The 25,310-nt window shown below is 38.5% G+C and overlaps 1 protein-coding gene across 2 annotated transcripts in view; it reads left to right on the top strand.

The window, feature by feature from the left end:
- Positions 1-22,202, top strand: part of LOC124167962 (homeobox protein SIX1-like) — a 142,466-nt gene extending 120,264 nt beyond the window's left edge. Inside the window, exons 5-6 of one of the 2 annotated variants that reach the window (XM_046546034.1) lie at positions 14,404-14,680; positions 17,670-22,202. In XM_046546034.1, coding sequence (XP_046401990.1) covers positions 14,404-14,680; positions 17,670-17,999 — 607 coding nt within the window. In that variant the 3' untranslated portion in view covers positions 18,000-22,202. Of the gene's footprint in view, positions 1-14,388; positions 14,681-17,669 lie in introns of both variants that reach the window. The other variant, XM_046546033.1, reaches the window with a different exon arrangement.
- The last annotated feature ends 3,108 nt before the right edge of the window (positions 22,203-25,310 follow it).

Here is a 25,310-nt window from a genome sequence, read left to right as displayed (position 1 = left end):
AGGTTCACCCCTTTCCCACATCCTCCCAACCCCCTGTTTTCCCTCCTGCCTATCCTCGTTCCCCTCATGCCTGCCAGCAACACCGAGGAAAAGGCTAACAAGGGCTTGGGGATGGGGAACCCACACGTTCGCTCCAATACTACATTATACACTTATGCCCTCTAGGGGCAACGCCTTTCGCGAATAATGTGCTTGTATTCCGGAACCTTCCCATCTCTAGCTTCTTGATCCGGGAAACGCCAGTTATGAATGCACGAATGTTGTTGGGTGATGTAAGTCGTAGATATATAGCCTTCGTAATCATTATTACATTTTATTGTTAACTTATTCTACCGATTGAGGTAGGTTTCCATGGAGTACTTACGGAGTATTCTTGCCGCTTCCTCAGGCATCAGATTGGGCACTTGGAATCATAGATTGCTCGGAGAACGGATCACTCGGGATCATTTGTCTTGATTACTCGGGTATTAATTCCTTTTAGTTCTTCTTCCTTATAGAAAGGCTCAATGATGATGATTATTATTATTGTATCATATCGATTATGGTAGCCATGGAGTATTTAAGAATTATTCTGGCCTCCTCTTTTTTCAACTGCTTCTATCTGCAACTCACAATGAGGACTACTCCCTTACATTCTATCAACAAATGCTATTCTTTTCCTTTTTCTCCCTCGTTTACATAACATTCTACCTGCTAATCTTTTCAGCGTACCCTTCCCGCTAAGTGCCTATACCATCCATGTCTACTGTCTCCTCCGTTTCTCATCTAAAATGTTTTTACGTAAATGCGTTTAATTAAATAGTGCCGACGTTCGTATATCAAGATACTGTGCTGTCGTTGAACCCAAGGGGAATGCATAGAGGAGGCCCAATTCCATACCATACAAGACCGATTTCTGATGCCACTTCGGTCGCATTTTAATCGGTTTTCAAAAATGTCCGCGGCGATGTGATGAGTACAATGCGATCCAATTTTTTCCAATATTTTGCAGTATAATGTTTTTAATAGCAAGGAACAATAGCATTGAAAAGTTATGGATTTGACATATCATTCATAATGTGGAAAAATTTTTGTTTATACCCCTAACTATACCTTATTTCTCCGTGGAACTCGTATCAAACTGTCCGTCAGTGACACGAGTGGCAACTTTAGTATACCCATTTAAATGCGCGGTGGGTGACAACACTTTTGGAGATGGACTTGAGGATCATCTTTTGTAGTATTCGTGGTTTAACCCTTAATTCCCCTGTATGACGCGAAGGTCAACCTTCTGCTGTTGTGCGCATATCTCCAAAATTCCCTCTCATACATTACGCTCTGCCCACGTGCAAAATCTTGACTACTGAAATTCATATTCTCGTAACCATTTAAACTCGCAAGCCTAATGATTCCATTACATAACGCGCTCTCGTTCCCCTTATGTGCAATGTGTATTAAATAACTTTGACTTGAAAAATAGCATTTACGGCTCGCTTGTTATATTGGTAAATTCAGGGTATTTATCTGTTGGTCGAAAAAAATTCGTACTTTCGAAGGAATGGGTAGAGTAGAATTTTCGTCATTATAATTTGTCAGCGGTACAAGGATTGGTTGGGATCATATTCTGGCCCAATGTTTTGCTATTTTGGTGCGTAGTTCATCTCTACACATCCTAAAACATCCATTTATTTCATACGAGGCTTTCTTTTCCTATTGTTCTCTTCCACTGGTCCTTCGAGGATTTTCTTAGCTACGCCGCAATGCTGCATGACGTTACCGATTGAGTTACCCCATTTTTTCATATGTATATTTATTTTTGGCTTTAAAGTACACGTCTATATATTATTATTATTTGCTATTATGATATGGCCAAATTTAAAATCATTTTTTATTGCGTATTTTTAATGACCTAAGTGCTCTGGTTACAGCAGAGGCAACGGACTCATATTGATACAAATCTGTATTAGTACTTTCGTAAGGAACTCATTGAAATTCAACTGATAGTGAAGTCTAAAATGTGTCTATACGCTTATTAAAGCAATGGCTTCCTGGTTGCAGATGGTAAAAATTGTTTCGCCTTCCTCTTTGTTTTGAATACCTATTTACATCTGGTTACAATGATTTATTTCCCTTGTTGAAATTGGAGATTTGGGTCTAAAAATAAATTAATCAGAATAAATCGAATCGTAGCGGAACGTTGTATATATTAAAGCATTAACTAAAGCATTCCTTTCCTCACTCAATGATATAAAGTTTTACTCAACGTTTTAAGTGAAAGTATAAAAAAAAAATTATAGAAATAATGTGCACGGAATTCAATGCCCTTCTTAAGCCAAAATATTAAGTAATTCTCGAGTATAAAGTGTACTTCAGAATGACTTGACGGTTTAAACGCGTAAAATTTGTGGAAAACCTCCATCCCTTTATTATTAATTCTACATGTCGTTCCACTTCTTCTCGCCTGCGTGTTCCTTTATTCCCGTAATATCGTTAATAATAACCTTTTTATCATCATTTTGGGTGGAGTAAAACTCATTTTTTTTGTTAAGTTCTACTTTATCTTCCACGAAAATTTCGTGATTGCGAGGCGGAAGCGGTTTTACAGGAGTGGTGCACCAGGAAATAAGCGACAGAATCCGACCGTTCGAGAGCGGGGGAGTTGTTATTGAAATCATGTCATATGACGATGTGTGAGGCGGGAATATGGTGGTGAAGTGGACTGTTGAAGGTCGCGCCGGGAGCAGCAGACGAAGACGCCCGTGGGTGGGTGGGCGGGGAGGAGAGGGTGTGGGAGGGGGGGGAGTGAGGGGAGGGGTTGACCGGGTGATGAATGGACGACCACGTAACCAGACACCTCTCTTTCCTCTCCTTTCCGCCCACCTCCCTCCTTTCACTCTGAAGGGTAGAGGAGATCCCTTCGGCCGCCGGACGCCAATGGTTTTGTGCGACCATGTTTGTCCTCGTGTCCGGGGGATACTTTGAGATCACGCCTTTTTTCCTTCATGAGCGATGAATATTAAAAGATAGTTAGAGCGAAGAATGACTTAACGTAGATTTTTTATAATATAATTGTTATAATATAATTGGTCCAATTGTTTTATAATATAATATTGCCAATGTTTGTCATCATATCCGGGGATACTTAAAGATCACGCCTTCCTCCGTGAGCGATGAACATTAAAAGATAGGGCGAAGTATGACTTATGGTAGATTGTTTATATAATCGGTCCAGTTGTTTTATAACATAAAATTATCAATGTTTGTCATAATATCCGGGGATACTTATAGACCACGCCTTCCTTCGTGAGCGATGAACATTAAAAGATAGTTGGGGCGAAATATGACTTAACGTAGATTTTTTATATAATCGGTCTAATTGTTTTATATTATAAAATTGCCAATGTTTGTCATCATATCCGGGGATACTTTAAGATCACGCCTTCCTCCGTGAGCGATTTTATTAATTGATTTACATTTTGTACCACAATTCGTCGAGCCTCAATCGAGGTTTAAGTTATTAGTTATCGGAGGAGCAGAAAATACCTCCGGCATGCGCAGTTATTCTCCTTGCTAATTAAATACTAATAAATAGAGCAACTATATATTTTCCTCGAGTGAAGGCTCTCAGAAAGGTGCCACGCCTTAAGTGTGGGAAAGTATGCGGTGGTGGTCTAGCGTGCGTTGGTCAATCTAGTGACTACTTCACCGCAGTTATCGAATCGGTCTTACGATAATAATAAATTATTGGCTTGCAGTGTCCTGGCTAACAGTCAGCTACTGCATAAATGGAATTTGTCAATCGAGCTGGATATTAGCCATTGCTACATGCCCATTAATAGTGATTAAATTTGTTGACAGAAGCCTCATTCAGTGAAATGTGAACCTAGAATCAACTTTTTTCGTTAATGGTCGTGATTTCAGAAAAACTAAGAAATACTTGTAAGGTACAATGTTGTCCCGTTTACAACCAGTTTCACAAGTTGGTTTTCCTACTGTTCTGCTCACGTATTAAATTTTATTTCCCATGTATCAATATTCTTGGCCTAAGGTTGAAATCGATGTTACTTTCTATAGAATCCACGAAATGCCTTTCTCTTGCTCCGCTGAATTATTATATTTTTCAACATAATAGGGCTTCCTACGTGTGCCTTGGACAAAAAAGCATTCAGATCGATATCTGCGTACAAGTTTCGTTTTTTAATTTATTTATCTAGCTTCACTCCATAAGTGTTCTCTCTACCAGGGGGGTGTTTCAGAGTCTCCCTTTCCGAGCGGATCGAGAGACTTGACGCGGATTCTACGTCACTTACTATCGACCAGGCAATCCGTGCGTTTCAGACTTGCTTCCTATCGATTCAAGGACAGCTTTCCGATAGGATAGAAGTCGATTGGACTAGATGTGTCGGAACGTCATATCGACTGCATACGGTTGTTTCAGGTTTGTCTGTTTTGATGCTGTTGGTGTAAATTATTCGGCTATAATGAAATAATACCACATTATATCATTAGTGCCGATTTATGTGGATGGTATTCAAGAGTAATTTAGGTGAAAGTGCTTTTAAGTACCGTGTGAATCAGATAATAAATACGGAGACTGTATCACAGTCGGTGCAAGTTTGTTTACATCTTATTTGGACGAGTAATTTAGCAAAAAGAGGGCGAAACAAGTTAGAATGCATTTCGTATTATATTTAATAATATGCAGGTAGCATAATGTTTTGGAAACGGGTCCTTCACTTGGGAAGTTAATCATTTTTACTGGTTTGTTGTTATTGTTTTCATGACTTAGCATCGGAGTTTGACGCGTTAATTCGCTTGATTTCATTTTTTACTTCCTAAATATTAGTTTTTAAATGGCATGATTAGCTTGTAGTGATATATCTTCTGCGATATCACTGTTATGTTCACTTTCCAGCATATGTTGTACAACTGTTGTTGCTCGTGCACCGTTGATTCTGGATTTCACTTATGTGGATGTCATGTCCTAAGTTTATTTGTTGCCTTTAACTGGGTAGCTACCCGTAATTGATCTACTTATCTATAATATCTGTTTACTTATCTTATAGATTAACTTATGTACTTGGTGCAATAAATGAATAAATGTTCGTAAATTATTTTGATCTACTTTCACTCTGAATTCTTTACGGATATAAAATGTTTCTAAATGTAATAGTTATACAAATCTACCCCGATGGACGCCTTGAGGAATCTAAGGTACCTGCAGAGGAGAAGGAGAAAGCAGGAGATGCTGTTGCGTAGAAAAAGGTTAAGGGAGTTAAGGGATCACTCCGATCCCTTTAGTGTGACAGAGGAAGTTTTTAAAGGATTATATCGCCTTAACAAAGCCCTTGCACGGGAGCTAATAGAGGAAATAAGACCTTACCTCAACAGTGGGCATATTTCAACTGCGTTGAGCATTGATGTCAAGGTGTGTGGTTATTCAAGTTTACTAAAGGGAAATCTTTCATCAAAAATTTTAAGAAACTGCTGGAAAAATTAATATATCTAGTATTATATTAACAAACAATAACTTTATGAATTATAAAGAGTATCAATCACATAAGAGGTAAAATGACTTATTTGACAAATCATTTCTTAGTTGGCCTTCAAATTCGTAGGTACTCCTAAAATATTGAAGTATTCAGATGTTACAGGTTGTGCATGATATTAACTGATGTAAAAATTCCTTGAGAACTTAGGTCCTTTGTGCGTTGCACTTTTATGCTCAAGGCTCTTACCAGAAGTCCGTGGGGAGTAGTGCCCAAATAAGCATGAGCCATGCCAGTGTCAGTAGGGCTATTGAGGAAGTTACAAATGCCCTTAACATGCCTGGAGTTCTGGCGAAGTGGATCAAATTCCCAAATACGCATTTGCAAAGGAGGCAATACATAGAGAAGTACAAATTTTGATTTTCAAAAGTAGTTGATTTATTATAAAATCAATTGGACAAGTAAATTTCAAAATAAATAGTCATTGCTGTGACTTCAATCACATAGTGCTGTAATCATCATGTCACAAGAAAGTTTAACCTTCAACTTTACCCTTATATAGCACGAAAAAAAAGTTCACCTCTTGATAGACAAATAATTCAAGCAAAATAACAGGAGTCACATAAAATTTTTTAGTGATATGCATCACATATATCACAGCAGCAACCAAAGTCACTCTTTCAATATGAAAGTAATACTTGTATAAATAAGGTGATGCCTTCCTCATCATCATCATATATCACAACAGCAACCAAAGTCACTGTTTCAATATGCAAGTAATACTTGTATAAAAAAGGTGATGCCTTCCTCATCATCATCATATATCACAACAGCAACCAAAGTCACTGTTTCAATATGCAAGTAATACTTGTATAAATAAGGTGATGCCTTCCTCATCATCATCATATATCACAACAGCAACCAAAGTCACTCTTTCAATATGAAAGTAATACTTGTATAAAAAAGGTGATGCCTTCCTCATCATCATCATATATCACAACAGCAACCAAAGTCACTCTTTCAATATGCAAGTAATACTTGTATAAATAAGGTGATGCCTTCCTCATCATCATCATATATCACAACAGCAACCAAAGTCACTCTTTCAATATGAAAGTAATACTTGTATAAATAAGGTGATGCCTTCCTCATCATCATCATATATCACAACAGCAACCAAAGTCACTCTTTCAATATGCAAGTAATACTTGTATAAATAAGGTGATTCCTTCCTCATCATCATCATATATCACAACAGCAACCAAAGTCACTCTTTCAATATGAAAGTAATACTTGTATAAAAAAGGTGATGCCTTCCTCATCATCATCATATATCACAACAGCAACCAAAGTCACTCTTTCAATATGCAAGTAATACTTGTATAAATAAGGTGATGCCTTCCTCATCATCATCATATATCACAACAGCAACCAAAGTCACTGTTTCAATATGCAAGTAATACTTGTATAAATAAGGTGATGCCTTCCTCATCATCATCATATATCACAACAGCAACCAAAGTCACTCTTTCAATATGAAAGTAATACTTGTATAAAAAACGTGATGCCTTCCTCATCATCATCATATATCACAACAGCAACCAAAGTCACTGTTTCAATATGCAAGTAATACTTGTATAAAAAAGGTGATGCCTTCCTCATCATCATCATATATCACAACAGCAACCAAAGTCACTGTTTCAATATGCAAGTAATACTTGTATAAATAAGGTGATGCCTTCCTCATCATCATCATATATCACAACAGCAACCAAAGTCACTCTTTCAATATGAAAGTAATACTTGTATAAAAAAGGTGATGCCTTCCTCATCATCATCATATATCACAACAGCAACCAAAGTCACTGTTTCAATATGCAAGTAATACTTGTATAAAAAAGGTGATGCCTTCCTCATCATCATCATATATCACAACAGCAACCAAAGTCACTGTTTCAATATGCAAGTAATACTTGTATAAATAAGGTGATGCCTTCCTCATCATCATCATATATCACAACAGCAACCAAAGTCACTCTTTCAATATGCAAGTAATACTTGTATAAATAAGGTGATGCCTTCCTCATCATCATCATATATCACAACAGCAACCAAAGTCACTCTTTCAATATGCAAGTAATACTTGTATAAATAAGGTGATGCCTTCCTCATCATCATCATGTACTTATCACAACAGCAACCAAAGTCACTGTTTCAATATGCAAGTAATACTTGTATAAATAAGGTGATGCCTTCCTCATCATCATCATATATCACAACAGCAACCAAAGTCACTGTTTCAATATGCAAGTAATACTTGTATAAATAAGGTGATGCCTTCCTCATCATCATCATATATCACAACAGCAACCTCACTGTATCAACAAAAATTAACTGTTAAATAAAATTGATGGCTTCTACATCATCATTACATAAAAATTATTATAGAAAGGCTTCTCTTCAAAACAAAACTTACTTATCCTTATGCCTAAATTATGAACAAAAAACATCAACAAATAAATAAATATCTATCTTCTGGAGTTTCTTAACCTGCAAAGAAACAAAAGAAATAATTAAAATTATCTCCATTCTAGGCATTACCTAGCTTCACAAATCCCAGGAGTTGTCGGGTTTGTTGATGGTACTCATGTGGCCATAAGAGCACCATCTGAGAATGAGCACCTCTTTGTGAACAGAAAGTCTTTTCACTCTATTAATGCTCAAATTGTAAGTTTTTAATAGAAGGTTGCATAAATAAAATAAATATTCCAAGTATAATTCTATTTTGTGCATTTTTAGGTGTGTGACTCTGATCTCAAAATATTAAATGTGAAAGCCAAGTACCCAGGTAGCTCACATGATTCCTTTGTCTGGGCAAATTCTGGCGTTAGGGACGTACTGGAAAGAGTATGGAGAGGAGGTGAAGAATGTTGGCTCTTGGGTATGCAAATTGATTTTTTTATAAAGTAGGAAATGGATAATGCTTAGAAATAACCTGGGAATAAATATCTAAACAGGTGATTCTGGATACCCGAATGAGCCATGGCTGATGACTCCTATTCTCCACGCAGAAGAAGGTAGCCCCGAAGCCAGGTATACCAACCTTCATGCACGGGCAAGATGTGCAGTCGAGCGATGCATAGGGGTCTTGAAAGGTCGCTTTCGGTGCCTAAATAAGGCACGATTGCTTGAGTATGCCCCGCTAAAAGTGTGCAAAGTAATTAATGCATGCTGTGTGCTGCACAATCTGTGCCTCAGGGCAAACCTTGAGGAGCCAGTTGTCTTGGATGAGGAAGATAGGGAAGTGGCTCAAGACCCTGTTGAGGCACGGGGGCAAGTCGGAGATATTGCCAGGGCAGTAAGGGGGAGATTGGTGCAGCGAATATTTCATAGATAGGGTATTTGCCTAGATATTTTATAGGCAGATGACAGAGGCCACTGTACAGCCAGGCGTAGCTGGTCATTTGTCAATTATTCTACAGGGATTGGGTTGGTGTGATGGTTAAAGTGCTGGCTTCCTACCCATTCGGTCCAGGTTCAAATCCTGGGAGTGGTAGAGATTTTTCAGAGACTGCCCAATCCCTGAGTGAGTGCCTTACGGAGGGCACTTCAACTACAGCACTCCATCCATCAGATGGGATATAAAGTCTTGGGCCCTTTGCAGAGGGACAGCAAGAAATTTTGTTTGGGGAGGGGGGGTAAAATCTGGGGGTAAATTGTTTAAAAACAGGGTACTAAATAGAGGGTTTTAAACTAATTTCAGCACTATTTATAATAAAAAATTTTAATTTGTTGAAGAAATCTTTTGTAAATTCAAAATTTTATATTCTGGTTAAAATGAGTAGGGTAATGGGTAGGTATCAACTGAAAATAAGCACGAAGAAAACCAAAATATTAGTATGCAGCAGAAGAGAAGAAGTCAAGACTAACATTAAAGTAGAGAGGCAAAAACTGATAGAGGTGGATGAATTCTGTTATTTAGGAAGCAAGATAACTAGTGACGGGAGAAGTATGAAAGAAATTATCAGCAGAATAGCCCAGGCGAAGAGAACATTCCACTAAAAGAGAAGCCTGCTTACAGCGGGAAACTTAAATATGGAAGTAAAGAAACAATTTATAAGAACCTACATGTGGAGTATGCTCCTATATGGAAGTGAGGCATGGATAATTACCGCAGTGGAGAAAGCAAGAATAGAGGCCTTTGAAATGTGGTGCTATAGAAGAATGATGAAGATGAAATGGATCGACCGAGTTAGTAACGAGGAAGTCCTAAGAACAGTAGGAGAGAAGAGAAGCCTCATGAAAACCTTAATAAGAAGACGGAACAACCTTATTGGCTACATCTTGAGACATGATGGCCTGATGATGACTTTTGTTGAGGGACAAGTGGAAGGCAAGAATGGAAAAGGAAGACCTCGAACAAAATACATGGAACAAGTAAAGAGGGATGTGAAAGAGAAGAAAAATGTAGGTGTGAAAAGATTAGCTGATAGGAGAATAGAGTGGAGAGCCGCATCAAACCAATCTTAGAATTGTTGACCACTGATGATGATGATGTTAATTACAATGCTGGATTTCTCTCCACCCTTCCCTCCCTACCCCTTCCTCATGGTACAGATCACCTCAACTCTTGGCAACCTACTCCAAATACCATGCCACTTAATCTACCCAAAACTTACTCCTGCAAAATATCTCTCATTAACTGAGGTATTTCCCTCGCCATTGTGGCCATAGCATCAGCCATCTTCTCTGAGGCCGCAACACTTCGCTCCTCCAGTGAAGAAGCATCATCTATGGGATAAAAGTCAACATTACAAGAAAATTTTTATTAAGTAGAGGCTTACAAGTAAAATGAAATATTTTTGTTTAAGTGTGAAATATATTGATTGTGTACACTTCTTCCTTTGTGCATTCACTGCATACAATTGAAAAAAATGATATTGGTAGTATTGGATTCCTCGATGTATTTCTATTCTTTAATATTATTATGAATTAAAAAATGAAGGTCCAATACAATTTTCCCTCGTTTTTAATTAACATAAAGGTAAAGGAATGTCCATGGGACTTTACATGGGCATAAATAACTTAATAAATTCTTGTGAAAAAAGGTAAACCTTCCAGTCATTGGTGTTATGACTGAAAGTTCCTATAATAATTTAAGAGTTGTTGAAATTGTTGGCATGCAATAATTTACCTTTCTCAAGGCGGCACCTCTTCCGTGGCGGTGGAGTTGGGACACATGTCTCCTCATCTGAGTTGATTAGAGGAGGCGGGACAAATGTCTCATTAGAGCCAGCACTGATGTTGAACACATCCTCATCTATAACAACTTCCAACTAAAATGAAATAATACAGGGCTAAATATGCTGTGCAACCACTGTTCAACAATTTTGTTTCATAAATTCCCAAAATAATCATATGCACAAGCGAGAAATTTCAATACTAACCTCAATGGGATCCATCACCCCTTCCACCCCAGTGACTGCCACCTCACCAATGAGACCAAGAAGTCTCTCCTCCAAATTGGAGAGGGGCGTCACAGGCAATGGGGGTCCACCACCGGTGCCAAAGGGAATGGCGACGGATTTTTGCTGCCTTCTGCTTTACATCGCACTTCCAGTCCTGCCAGCACTATTATAACAATGATAGTAGCATCATAGTACAAGTGTCACTAAATTACAACAAAACAAAATAGTAAAGAAGTATTTCATTACCTTCACCCACTTCCCCACATCTTTTGTAGCCCCACTGGGACAGGAATTCAGCTTTAGGCTTAATTCCTGCCACAGCTTCTCCTTTCTTTGGCTACCGTGGGGGCCAACCAACTTGTTGAAAGCAAGCTCATGGTGCTCGCTCATATATTCTAACATCACCTCCCTCTGCTGGCTTGACACCCTTTTAAACCCTGTATAACAAACTTATAATTACATCATGTAGAAAAACTAATGCACTTGATATATTTCAATAACATTAAGAATCACTCGAGTAAATTTACTGATCATTTTTTTTAATCCAGCAATTCCCCAGAAGATGTACCTACATTATAAAACCAAAAGCTATTGAAATTATTACCGAGGAAAATCCTGTTGGAATTCTTTCGCCCTTGTCCACATCTGTGCAGAAAGAGTTTGATTTCGGAGGACAATTTTCAAGCATATGATATAAACCATGTTACTAATTTATATAATGGTATAGTACATTAGTACCATTACAGTAGCCAAAGAGAGACATAGGTTGGAGTTATTCGATGGAGGTTAAATGTCACATAAGAAGATACTTCAAAAACACCTATAATGTCTAAATTCTGTTGAGTCAAGTAAATTTACAATGAAAAAGGTGCAACAATAGTAAGTGCGCCAATTTAGTCATGAAATGGCGTTGTAAAAATAACCGAGAACGAGCACCACAGACAACAATCAAACAACACTATTTTCCGATATTTTGACAATTTTTTTTCCAAGAAAGAATGGGTCTCGCCACTTCTTGTAACTTAATTCTTCTGATACATGGCCTTAACAATCAACAGTTCTCTCGCGAGAATATACAAACAAAATCGTTTAAAATTTACCTTAATTCTCGTAATTTGCACCAAACCACAGGAGATTACACTAAACAGAACTAAAAATGGACAATTATAAAATAATTTCACCCCGCACTGGCGTCAATTATGTGACAATATATCAACTAACATGCTTATGCTTTCCCATACATACCTTTTGCCTCCATTGTGAAGAGTCAAAACTAGCGGGAGGTTGTTTTCGCTGCTCACTTGTCTCTTGAAAACTGTGACGTTTAATCGTTTCCGGTTAAGGATGACTATTGACGTCATACCAAAAGCGGAACGCTTTCCGATAGTATGTGTGAAACGCACGGAAGACGAGCGTAGGATAGGTTCCCGATCGACTCGGAATGAATCCGTTTCCGACGCCGCCAATCCTACGAGACTCTGAAACACCCCCCAGGTATCACGAGAAAGGCATGTAAATATAAGAGTAAAAATTTATCGTTTGATTATGATTGTGGGTCATTATATATTATTCCATCTAGTTGTGGTTTTTGTGTTCTGCATTTTGAACAAAAATGGTAGTTAAAAATATACATTTGCAAATTTTGAAGAGTTACGCGAAACCCGGTTGGGCATAAAAATACGAAAATTTCAGACTTTTCTCCAGAATTTGTATATTTCTCCCAAATTACTGCTACCTATCGCGAAATTATGGATGGATTTGAAATTATCTCACCGGACCTAAATATCTATTCTGCGTGGTGCGAAGAGTGAGGTCTAGAACTCAATCTCAGCATGGCAACATTATTTCTTGCGTGGGACGTCTTACCATCCCCATTTATATATGGAGGGTATAGAGTTTTATGTGTCATACGAAGGAAAATATCTGGGAGTACAGAAACGACAATCCCATCGTCCAAGGAATATTTGTGGCAGAGCCTCGAAGATGCTAGGATTTGGAAATAATTTCTGCTGTGGGAAGATCCTCGGGCGTAAAATTGAAAGGTTCTACTTCGGAAATGCCAAGCCGCTACGTGAGTACATGGCAAGTACATAGGCGGATTCAGGGGGGCACGGGGTACGGCTCCCCCCCAATAAACTTATAAATAGAAAAGATTTTTAATACGGTTATCATTGAGATCGTTTTATTTTGTGCATTACGGTGCCCCAAATATTTAATTTATTATAATATTAATAACTTTCATATCAAAATAAAGAGAAAATTTAAACAGTAGTTATTGTATTTCGTTTTTAATCTCAAATGTGAGATGACCTGTCAGACACTTGTGCCACCCCCAGAAAAAAATCCTGGTTCCGCCCCGGGGCTAGCGTATAGATTACGGAAGAGAAATATTTTATCCGTGAACTGCATAAAATACAATGGAAATTTTAAGAGATTCTATGTAAACTGTTACATAGTGAATGGATAGCGTTACACAACTTTTACACGAATGAGGCTGGTAGCCACTAGGAACTCGGAGGCTACCTAATGTAAAAAAATATTAGGGAAAATGCAATAGAACTGGGGTTCCAAGGCATATGGTCATATTCATCCAGTTGAAAATTTACATAAACTTTAATTGTATAAAGATTGTTATCGGATCAATTCGATAAAATTCATTGGAAATTATTGTGCCAACTATTCTATTGTTTTTACCAAAACCTTTTTAACAGAGCGTGCTACACTGATATTGCTTGAGCAACTAAGAGCCGATATCTTTCGGTATCTCAGTCCCTTAGTAGCTTGTGTTTGTAGGTTCGACATAAGAGATTAAGTGAGGTACTTTGCCTACGGGATTGGTGTTTCTTCCCCTCCAAAAAATGGATTTATTAATACTTGGGTTGTGAAACACGCATCCGCTTAATTTTGAACGTAAGCTTAAGCCTCAACGAAATCATAGACAGTCCTCCGTTTGTTACTTCTTTTTGTATATTTGTTTAAAGTATAGAAATTAATGTATAAGGTATATAAGGAAATTTTTGTTTCTGTCTTAATTTGGTCTTTCTAATCTATTCTCGTTTAATTAAGTTTAGTCACATTTTTCTCAAATTTATTAGTAATACTTAGGTTGTGGAATACGCGTCCACTTAATTTTCAACGTAAGCTTAAGCCTCAACGAAATCATGGACAGTCCTCCGTTCGTTCCTCCTTTTTGTATACTTGTTTGAAGTATAGAAATTAATGTATGAATTATGTAATGAAATTTTATGTTTCTGTCTTGGCCTTTCCAATGTATTCACGTTTAATCAAGTTTTGTCATAAATTAAAAAAAATTTATTAGTAATGCAAAGCAAATTTTCGTGTAGATATTTAATAACTGGAGTGGTTTGGAATTCAATCTAATCCATCTGCCCCAATACCAAGTATCGGTTACCCCCCTACCAGCACTCATGCCTCGCTGCCCTCTTTTGCAGCGGCGACCCGCGCAGCTCGGCGGAAGGGGAGGCCCGCTCCTCATCGGGCGGCGGAGGGCAGCCCTCCTCCTCGGCGTCCGCTGCCGCCGCGGCCGCTCTCGACTCCAGCTCCGACTCTATCGACGCATCCGACCACAAGCCTCTGTCGCTGCCCCCGCTCGCCCTGCCCCCGACGCCACCTGGGGCCCACGCAGACTCCTCCTCCGTGCTGCACCACCAGGCCACGCTGCACCACCACGCGCACCTGTTGCAGCACCAGGGGCACTCCTTGCACCACCAGCAGATCGGACAGGTAATTGCATCGATTTAAGTGTTAACTCATCATGGTCCGCTCTTGTAAAGGCGGTTTCACACACTGTCGAATTCCTTTCAAGATTCGTTGAACAAGCGTTCTCGAATGGATATGACGTCACGTCAATCGTCTTGACTGCGGGCAAATTGTCATTCCATTGAATCTCAAATGGTCTTGAAGCGTTCCGACCAATCACTGAGAGTTATCTAGCCTTTAAAGCTCACGTTTTAGTGCTGTAGCAATTAATGATAATATAACTTTATTCCATTTATATTCAAATATATTACATGAGAAAACACTTACATAATTGCGGAATATATAGGTACCCCTTATTGAATAGTTTTGGGGCTACCATCTTACACTTTTTGTACAGGTCTGGTGCAAACATACATGAAAAGTAATTCTATTTCGTTGTATTCAGTGATTTGTTAACTTACCGATTCCATTCCCTTGTGATATTTCAAAAATGTACACATGGATAACTAACTTTCTTACATAGACGCATGAGAATTACATACGTACAATATACCTTTTATCGAAAACGTTTTTATGTCACCTTTCTTAGCAGAAACTCTACTTCCTCATACCTCATTAGACATTTTTTGACAGCGGATGTAAATCCCCATCCTTTTTCCGAGTTTGTGATAAGTATGTTGGATTAACGTTCATAAATAAATTTTGTGCAAGAATAAGCGGAGAATTATTGATGTCGACGGAAAATGCGTCCTAGAATTGTAGTAATTCACCCGGCGAGTCTTAATATACGCGGAATCCTATACTTGTAATAATATATCCAAATGAAATGAAATAAAATAAATAAAAATATGGACTTCAATCTTTAAAAAAATTGGCGATGAAAAGCAGGAAAGAAAAAAATGAAAGTGTAGTACTGTTTTCTTTAAGGTTGCCAATAGCGTACATTTTATCCGTTATTATGGGTGGAAATAGTTGTACAAATCAAAATAAAAGGCTCCTGCAGCAAGTTTTATCCTTTCCTTGCATTTCTTGTGGTTTGGATGATGAATCTGTTTGACATCTTCATTTACAGGAATTATGGTACACAGGACCGGCCCCGCCCCGCGTTCGTGAAAAAAAAATTAAAATATACGGTAGTTTTGAAAACGCTATTGAAAAAGCGCGCTTTTTATGTTTATTTTACGTTATAATTTTATGAATAAATATAATTATAAATTTTATTTGTATTATACTATTTTGAACTCAACTGCGTGATGGTATCATAACGGTGTAATTACGAAGTCTGAATTTGGGAGGGGAACACATACTTAGCCAGAGAGTGGTAGGGATTCAAAATGCTCGAGTTTGTAGATGGGATATAGAGTTTAATATTTTAAGTGAAGGGTCCCGCACTGAAGGTTCGTCCCTAGCCCCGCACCTACTCGGGCCGGCCCTGGTGGTACAGTTTGTCAGCGTATGTCTTGTTCGTTTAGTAAACTTAACCAGAAATTTCTACGCCTGTGCCTCAGGCAAACATAATTTCCCTATATTAACATTGGCACTGGCATAAATTAATGTTCGAGTGCATGAATGAAATGATAGAAAAGAATGAATTTGCACAGCAATCCCGAGAGATTTTTATTATTAGTCTTGATGTTGAGGAAAACTTAGCAGACTTAAAGCTAACGATTTCAATCAGCGTCTCATCGTTTCTTCGTACCACATTAAGAATGATATTACGTACTGATTTTACTTATAATGTTTGTAAACAGTTCACATTAATAAAGCTTAATTAATCATTATGAAGCTTAAAGTTTGGTATACATGAACGCTTTCAATTTTTTTCTCACATTGCAGTTCTGTAAAGCACTCGTTGCAATATTCACAATAGTAATTGCGTCATATATTAATAGTGTGCCCGCAGTATTGCTGTGTGATCATGGAAGGCCGGCATTTGTTTTCGACTGCTTCTTGTAAAGGTAGGAGGCATCGTAGAAGCATTTCGTCTAGGAAGACACCTATCTCCGTCTTTTCTACTCACCGAAGTCTATTAAAAATAATATCTGTTGTTTAGCTAGCCATACTTGGGAAAGTAATTTTACATTTACATCACGATCAATATGGGTCCAGTTAACCGCATTTTATGGAAGTAATGGAAGGTTTTTTTCCATCTTAATAATAGAATAATTACAAACGGTAAAAACTGAATCAATATTTTCAAATTTTAGTGGCAGGCAATTATTGGCAACGGTCTATTTTATATTCCAGAATTTTTCTGATATTAGCATAGATTTTAGTATACTGGAACTAGCCACGGTGTTTAGCCACTTTACAGTCGCCCACAGTACAAAAAGGTGCGAAATTCCATAGAAGAAAAATCATTCGCCTCGACCATGATACGAACCTGGATCCTTCGATCTCCGGCCGAGTGCTTTACATAGGTAAGCTACCATCTCTTCCGATATAGTCTACATATTTCAACGGAGGGAATTGGTGCCACGGTGCCGTAACTGGCTAAAGCACTCGGCCAGAAATTGAGGAATCTGTTTTTGGATCCCGGTCAAGACGATTGATTATTCCACTGCAGAATTTCGCGCATGATAGCGTATGTTTAACGAAGACATCGTGACCAAAAAAGGCGACAGGTATGCTTCCTCTGTTGTGGTAATTTAAGAACTATTGACAGAATTGTTTTCCCTGCCGAAGGCAAATCTAGAAACTAAGAACACACTGGTAGACTTAAAAAAAAAAAATATTGTTCGTGTCAAATACATACTATATTGTTGATTTGGGCGTAATTTCTGTGAGATCAGTTTTGGTATATTCGTGTTTTTGATGGCCGCGTCGAAAGCGCGTGAGATTTTCGACGTTCAGGTGGTTCAACCCAACCAGCCAGTTTTCAATAGAGTGAATATTTTGCGCATATTTTGACGCTGTCGTTGTTAAGTGCAGGTTGTATAAAAAAGGAAACTTCAATATGCATGTATTTATTGGAATCATTCATCAGGGTTTGATCCCACATTTTTATTCCCAGGACTCCCAGCCTGTGCTGGCCACTTCGCTGCCAGGTGGACACTCTCCCGACCTCTACGCCGCGACCCTCACCCCTGAGGTCAAGCCAAACGTGGCGGCCCTGCAGCAGCAGTCGGGATCAGTGGTGCCGGACGCCGCCGCCGTGGCTGCAGCCTCTGCAGCGGCGGCCGCCTACCAGTCGCTGCAGCTGAGCCTCACCTCGTCCTCGTCCACCGCTGCCGCGGCCAGGGGCGGCGGCGTTGGGGTACCGGCGTCTGCCGCCCCTGACGCGGCCGCCGCACAGCAGCCCCACGGCGAAGTGTCCCTGCTGCAAGACTACCACAGCTTATGACAGTGGGCGGCCGGTTATGGGTACGGCCAGTGAAGTTATAACGCACCCCAACTGCGCTATACACGAAAAAAACCCATAATACTATCATCTCTAGGAGACTTGTAATTCTACCGTAATTTTTTTGTGCGTTTTCGTCGCAATCCAAGTGACAGGCTTGTGTTTACTTTTTTCGCTCCGTGAATGGAAAAAGAACACTATTGTGACTAAAGGACAAGACTACTACTACTACTATTTTAAGGACTATGTGAAGTGTATCGTCTTTGTTTTTATTGTGTGTTGTGCTTTCGTCGCAATCTACGGGACGGGGTGTTCTTTTGTTTTCTTTATAGTAATAATTGAAAGGTAATGATGAGTAATTTAATCGTAGTTTCTCAAAAGACAATAAGAATGCGTTGATGAACTAGTGGTTGCCAAACGTCCGTTGAGTGCTTCGCTCTTGACGGCGTTGTGTGTCTACGAAACTGATGAACGTAGTGGCTTAAGTTCACTCCCGCTGAATTTGTTGGAAGGGCTTTTTTCTCGGGTTGTAAATATGGTGAGGTGGTTCATGATCGCCTATGTTTTCGACTTACTTCTTATTCCTCAATATTTCCTGGGTAAATTATGGTATTGTTGACTTCCCAAGCTATGACGGAAGAAAATAATGAATTTATACCGTTCCGGTACGACCTAAAGACAGCTCTTGTCTCCTGATTAACGTCCTTAAGTGAAGATTATATTGGTGAACGTACAGACAATTCCTATTTTTGCTAAGTGTCAAATAATATTTATATATGTACTATTTTCACTTGTGTGTGAAGAATTCTGAGACATGCTTGGAAGAAATGCTCCTTGGCTAAAGCGTACCGCGATTTTATATTCATTAAGGGCAATTAATCATGCAAAACATACCATTATACTTGTATTCACACAGTGCAATTACTTTTGCAGTAGAAAATAACTTGGGAATAAATATTTACCGTATTGATAATTTACCCCCGAATACAAACTATTATTAACGCAAAGTTTTATTCTTTTCGTCATTCCCGGCGGCTTTATTGGTCATTCATTATTAGTGTATATTTCCAATTTCAAAAGGAAACGTAACGTTATAAAAATATTTTTTCCATAATTTAAGCACGTACTAGCCGGCGGCTTAACCATAAGCAAGTCTGGTGAAAATAGTAGAGCTTAATTAAGACTTAATTTATGCATCCAAATTTTTCCACGGCGTCGTATCTCTTATCCGAATTTTCATCTTCAATATGTCTCTTTGTAACCAGTAATTGATGATTTAGCGCCAGACAGTTACCCGTTTTTTTAAAATGTGATTCATATTTACTGTTGCATTCAATTATTTACCCTAATGAATAAGAAGTGAACCATCTCACCTGGTTGAGAGCCCGAGAAGGTCTCACCCTGTGTCATTGACTGGGGCTACCTTTCGTCAGTGCTGCCCGACCATTTTGACAAGTGATCTAATCCGCGCAAGGAAACTGTGCTCACTCGCATCGCCACCTGGGAATATGTGGAACTCGTGTTCCAACTTAGCAACGTCAGCTGTGAAGAAATTCCCAAGGGTGTGGTGGTACGGAGCACAGATTTTTTCTTCCGACTCAAATCGGATGTTCGTGAGTTTTGGGCAAAAATACTTGACAAGAATCAGTTTCAACGATCTGTTGATTGGTTCCACCGACAGGAAGAGGAGCCACTACGAATCAGTAAACCACAAGACTACAATCATACCCTTTTTAAGACTATCCAAATGAAGTGGCGAATGCTTGTTGTGTTTGGTGTGATTTTGTTCAAAACGATTGTACTGGCTGTTCTTGTTTTTCTCTCTCGACGAAATAAAGAACAAAAGAATGCGGGAAAGCGTGAACTAAATGATGTGGAATAGTGGTGTGTAGAAAAAAAACCGCGTTCTCTATGAGGTGGAACGGTTTTTTTTTAGTATTCATAGTTAGGAAGAGCTATCTTGTGATTTCTCTAGTTACTATCTCTCTATCATAGTTGCGCTCCTCTTGTTCTATCTCTATCCTTGCCCTTTTAGAATCATAAATAGTGTTACCCCGAAGGTAAGGTGTTTCACGCTCTTGTATCCCGTTTCATTGCTCTTATTTTTATACTTTTAAATCTTTGATCCCCCATGCCGTCACTTAGTAAATTTTCTTGTGCCCAGTTATCCTTTGAAAGAAGCATGAAGTTATGATGTATGATATGGCTAAATCTCTAATTCTACGGGATCCTTTTATTTTCTGTTGTGCAAGTTATTGTTTAACCTCCTGTGGAAAAGATATTCCTCACAATATTCGTCGGCTTGATTTTCACTCCGGGAAATTTTTTCTTGGAAAGTAAACAATTGGTTTTATTTAGTTTATTCTAATGTATGTCGAAAAGAAGTTCCTTTTTTTGTTACGTAAAAGTTTTCGAGGAAGAACTCGAATATGTGCGATTCTCTAAGCCTTGCAGCGAATTACCTCCGCCGTAATAATTTCAGCGTAAAGTATCCTAATAGGTAGTGACCGTCGTGGTAGAAATTTTTTTATTGGCCACGTCCGAGTTGTTGGTCTTGATTGTTTTTATTGGATATTTTAAGATCTTCGAACGACATCTAATCGTGCACGTCACTGCTGGACAGGTAGAGATTGTAATTAGTCGCCTTCAATTATTGGCGTCCCTATTTTCAAATGTAATCACGGCGCGACGTCACTAGAAATGCAATTACGCGAGTTTGGTAAGGGCACTTGAACCGTTTTGAAAAATTTTCTTTCCGTTTTTCAGCACTATTATCAACATCCTATCTATATCTGAACCACTATCAACACGGTCATTCGCAGACTTGAGAAGTAACCGACAATTTTGCGGAAAATTTCCATCCATGGTTGTTTTTGTCGTTCATCATAGTCTTGTTGCAGTTTTGCTTTCTGTGGCAAATTCAGTCTTTTTTTGTCGGCACTCGTTTATTAATATGGAAGGATATTTCTAAGTGGTCGCTTTGCGTTTCATTTCCTAAGAATGTGATGTCAAATCTTTTTAATTCAGTTAATCTGTCCATCTTCAGTTTTGGATAATGTAAGGAAGAATTTGAAAAAAAATTTATCGCATATTATTGATGGCATAAAATTTAACTCACGTGCCTTCTTTGTACGCGTTTTTAAAACAGAGTTTTTTTATTTGAAAAGGATTGTATGCGTAGAAATTTTAATTCCAGCAGAAAGTCTAGAATATTTTTTTCGGTGATGGAATAATTGTAGAGTATCTCGTTTTCGACGTTGTGAACATCGTTTATGTTGCTCAAACGCCTTCTGTTGTTCATTCCGGCCCTTCATATCCGTTATCATTTTTGCATGTCTCTGGTGACGATCAGCTCTCTACGGAATTGTTACGTGCGAATTCACAAAATCGTTCCTTCCCCCATATTTTGGTTCTCATGCCTATCATTCCTTGTAAGTTCCTACCATCAATCAATCGCCTTTGAATTTATCAGTGTTCCTCGTAAAACGTGATGCCTAATTAGTCGGTGCTTTGTTTTCTATCGTGTTAGATGTCACCTAGACCTAAAGGCATTATAGTTCGTAGAATATCTTCCCATTTAAAATGGTTAATGCACCAATACTCAATTTTATGATATAAAGTGCACTATTTCTCTGCACCGTTCATGCGGGAGATGTCCTTTCGATCAAGAAGACAAGTTCATGAGAACTCTTGTTCTTCGGAGACTTTTTTTTAAATTCCATCGAGAACTGTGGAGGATAATCCTATCGGTGGTCAAGAAGACCTCTGCTTTCATGACTTCAAGTAAAGTTTCTCACCAGTGTAGATGAGCCTTCAAATTGTTATTTGCACAGTTACAACGATGTGGATTCTTGAGGACTTATGACTAACTTTTTAGTGATGCAATATATACGAAACTCTCAAACCTGGAGCGGGGAAAATCCATGTATTTTTATTTTTTATTAATATTGAAAATATGCTCACATATGTTTTGGAAGATAACAGTTTTTTCGGCCTCATTTTTATGGATTGAGTTAGTTCTTTCTCGAGTATGATTTTTTTATTATATAAAAAGTCCTGTATTTTTGATTTTCCCGAAGCTACTATGAATATGCTATCTCACAAGGTTCTTTTCAATAAGTATGCAGTACATACTTTGTATACGAAACTATTGTATGTGTATGTATGGGTATGTGATGGAATACATCGATAAATGCGTTGAGTTTATCTCCAATGCTTTTATTTAATCCTTGGTTTCCCTCGCTCTATTGTTTTACAGGAAGCAATTATGTAAGCACCAACATCGTCTCTACATCTGGGTCAACACGCCGAGATGACTGCTATGGTAGTACCTCATATGAGAACTTCATCAAAAAATACTTTTAACAAAGCATCGTTTTTTTCGTAATCGAAAAATAAGGAAATAATTTTACTGAGAGCCTGACAAGAGCTCTGAATAAATTGCTTCGTAAATAACGAAAAACGCTGGGGTCATGTTTTCTATTACGCTTCATAGGTTATTATATGTTCTCAAAAATCGGTTACAGAGTTGCCAGTCGGTACCGCCCAACTTTTTTCGTTGTATATGAAGTAATTTATTAAGAGCCTTTTGTCGGGCTCACAGTGAATGTATTGTCCTATTTTTATTTCATGAGAATCATGTTATATAAAAGTTTTTCTACTATAATATTCTTCGTTTTTGTTAATTAGAAAACGTTGATTAATGAAAAATCTTTTATGCTGCAATTTTTGCTGTATTGTTTACATCACTTACACTTGTAAATATATAGCATAATGGGGGCGTAAACGAAGTCCACCGGAGCGTAAACAAAGGCTCAAGTGGCGAAGGAGGACGATAGTAGCGTCAAAGTGGCGATAAGTGGAACGAAGTGTGAGTGAAGGACGTGTCCGCTTCGAGAGAGAATGGCATATGAAGGCATGGGGGGATTTAGGGTGTTCACAGGGGTCATGATTCCTCCACTCCCCAAATTTGATCGTAATTTTCTCTAGTGGTTTAATAGTTTTTTTTTATTAATTCTGGCGAAGGAGCAAAGCTTGTAAATATGCAAATGCATGGCTACAAGTCCCAGTAGTGGATATAGAAAACACTCAAAGATATTTTGAGCTACCTATACCTTTATCGCAATGAAAAATAATCAAGCTACATGCAAGATTTAAGAAAATATTATGTTAACTGTTTATACACATATGCAAGGCAATGCCATCTTATGACATAAAAAAGTTACAATTGTGGTTCTGAAATAAAGGTGGCCCCGCAAGTGGGGGCGCGCGCCCCCCCTTGTATCTGCCACTGGCATGCCCCAAACATGTGAGAAAGTTTGAGTTGTTTCTTTAACGCAAAGAGTAGCACCCCCTACAATACATTTACACAGGAGAAAGCCCCTCTATCCCGGAGAATATTCCATACCTCCCGGACCCAGGTCTTGACAAATTTGATACTGAATCCGCCCCTTCGGGCGGAAGTTAGGTGTGAAGATAAAAAAAATCCCCGAAGCAAATACAATTTTCAGGGCAATTCTTAGATGGGAAGATCAAAGGGTAGTTTAAGAGGGAATCATGATCAAAGCTTGGGGTCTGCTTGGCAACCTCTACGATTCAACAGGTGTTTGGAAGATAACAGTTTCCACCATCCTCATAGCCCCTCCTGTTTCTTTTGCCTTCTAAAACGGTTCGCCTAAAATGGAAAAGGGCATGATAGTTTTTTATACATGGTAATAGAATATTTATTTATTTATGCTCTGGTCTTACCCTTGGAGCAAAACACAACACAATTTACAATGATTATGGCTCATCAAAAATCTCAAAGTGCCTACATGAAAAAATAAAGAAATAGCGATAAAGCAGTATGACACACAAGTAATAATGAAATAAAAAGGATTTAAATTTAACAACAAACATAATATGTAGGCTGTATTTTTTGTAGGAGTTTATTTTCGCTCTCCATTGAGTATAGCCATGTATAATTTATATTTGAAGTTGGAGCTCATCTGTTTCATATCCTCGGGGAGAGAATTTCAAAATTTAGATGCCGCAACTAGAAATTATTTATGGTTGGCAGTTGTTCGTGGAGTTGGATAACGGAAATAGTCCTTTTTGCGAGGTGCCTTCTGAGTGGTTACTGATCTGTTCATAAACATTTCTCGTAGATAATTAAGCATTCCCTCTCTGAAAATCTTAAAAAGAAGAGCATAGAGCAGGGGTCTCCAATTTACTAGGTCACGAGGGCCACATTCCAAGTTCCGAATCACCCCGCGGCCGGATAACAAATTTGCCGATGACTGAAGTATTCGATACCAACGTCTCCTGAAGTATCCGGTGGCGTATTTCTTATTTATGAACAGTTGAAGGCGACTTTGACGTACAGTACAGCGCTGCAATGCTCCTCGCGGCGTCTCATAGAGTTAAACGAGCGAGAATCACGCGCTACTTGAAACGGGTGCGCGGGCGGGATGAAAGCCCTCCGCGGGCGGGATCCGGCCCGCGGGCCGTATTTTGGAGACCCCTGGCATAGAGTATATATTTTCTGGTTACAAAGATTTAGCCAAAGGTAAGGAATAACTCTTAGTTTTTCCACCTGATACATTGACATTTTGTTTAACTTCGTTGACTCTACTTTTGCTGGGAAGCTCATGGCTACTATCGGACCCGAATTCCGCATTTCTCGCATTGATGTTTATCCCCCAGAGGTAAAATTTCTTTCGTTGACCATTGCTGTTTGTGTCAGAAAATAATAATGCATGAGAATTTATAGGTGAACAGTTTCATTTAGCTCTGTATTATTAATAACAGACACTTCGTTACTTCCACAAAATTTTTTTTAAATATCTATTTTTTGACCCGTTTCGGCTGTTACACCATTATCATATTTTCTGTACTTACCCTTCCACCACGTACAAGCTTCAACTTTCGATTTACATTTAGGTCTCTTTCTACTTTTTTCTGAGGTGGAATCTGAGATGTGCGGGTTATATTATGCATCACGCAAAGAAATGGCGTTTGCCCATTGAAATCATGTTATCACGGACATTGGAAATAATCACTTCAGGATCAGAAAGGTGTGATGAGTCACGGAAGGAAACTCCATATTCAAGTATTTTTTTTTCTCGGTAGGTAAGGTTAGTATCAACGCTTTTTCGTTGTTTTCAGATGCTCAATTCAATAAAGACCAAGCCACAGCGAAAACGGGGCTTTTACAAAAACCAACGACGAAAATGAAGTACACTTTATTGAAATAGAATTCACAGATAATTTGATGAAATTAATAGTTTCCCGATGCGTGGGAATGGACAAAAAGTTACCAGCATTGGCAACCCG

The sequence above is a fragment of the Ischnura elegans genome, chromosome 11, assembly GCF_921293095.1.
Source record: "Ischnura elegans chromosome 11, ioIscEleg1.1, whole genome shotgun sequence".
Lineage (NCBI taxonomy): Eukaryota > Metazoa > Arthropoda > Insecta > Odonata > Coenagrionidae > Ischnura > Ischnura elegans.
Note: the sequence above shows the minus strand (reverse complement) of the source record. Positions and strands in the feature narration are given on the sequence as shown.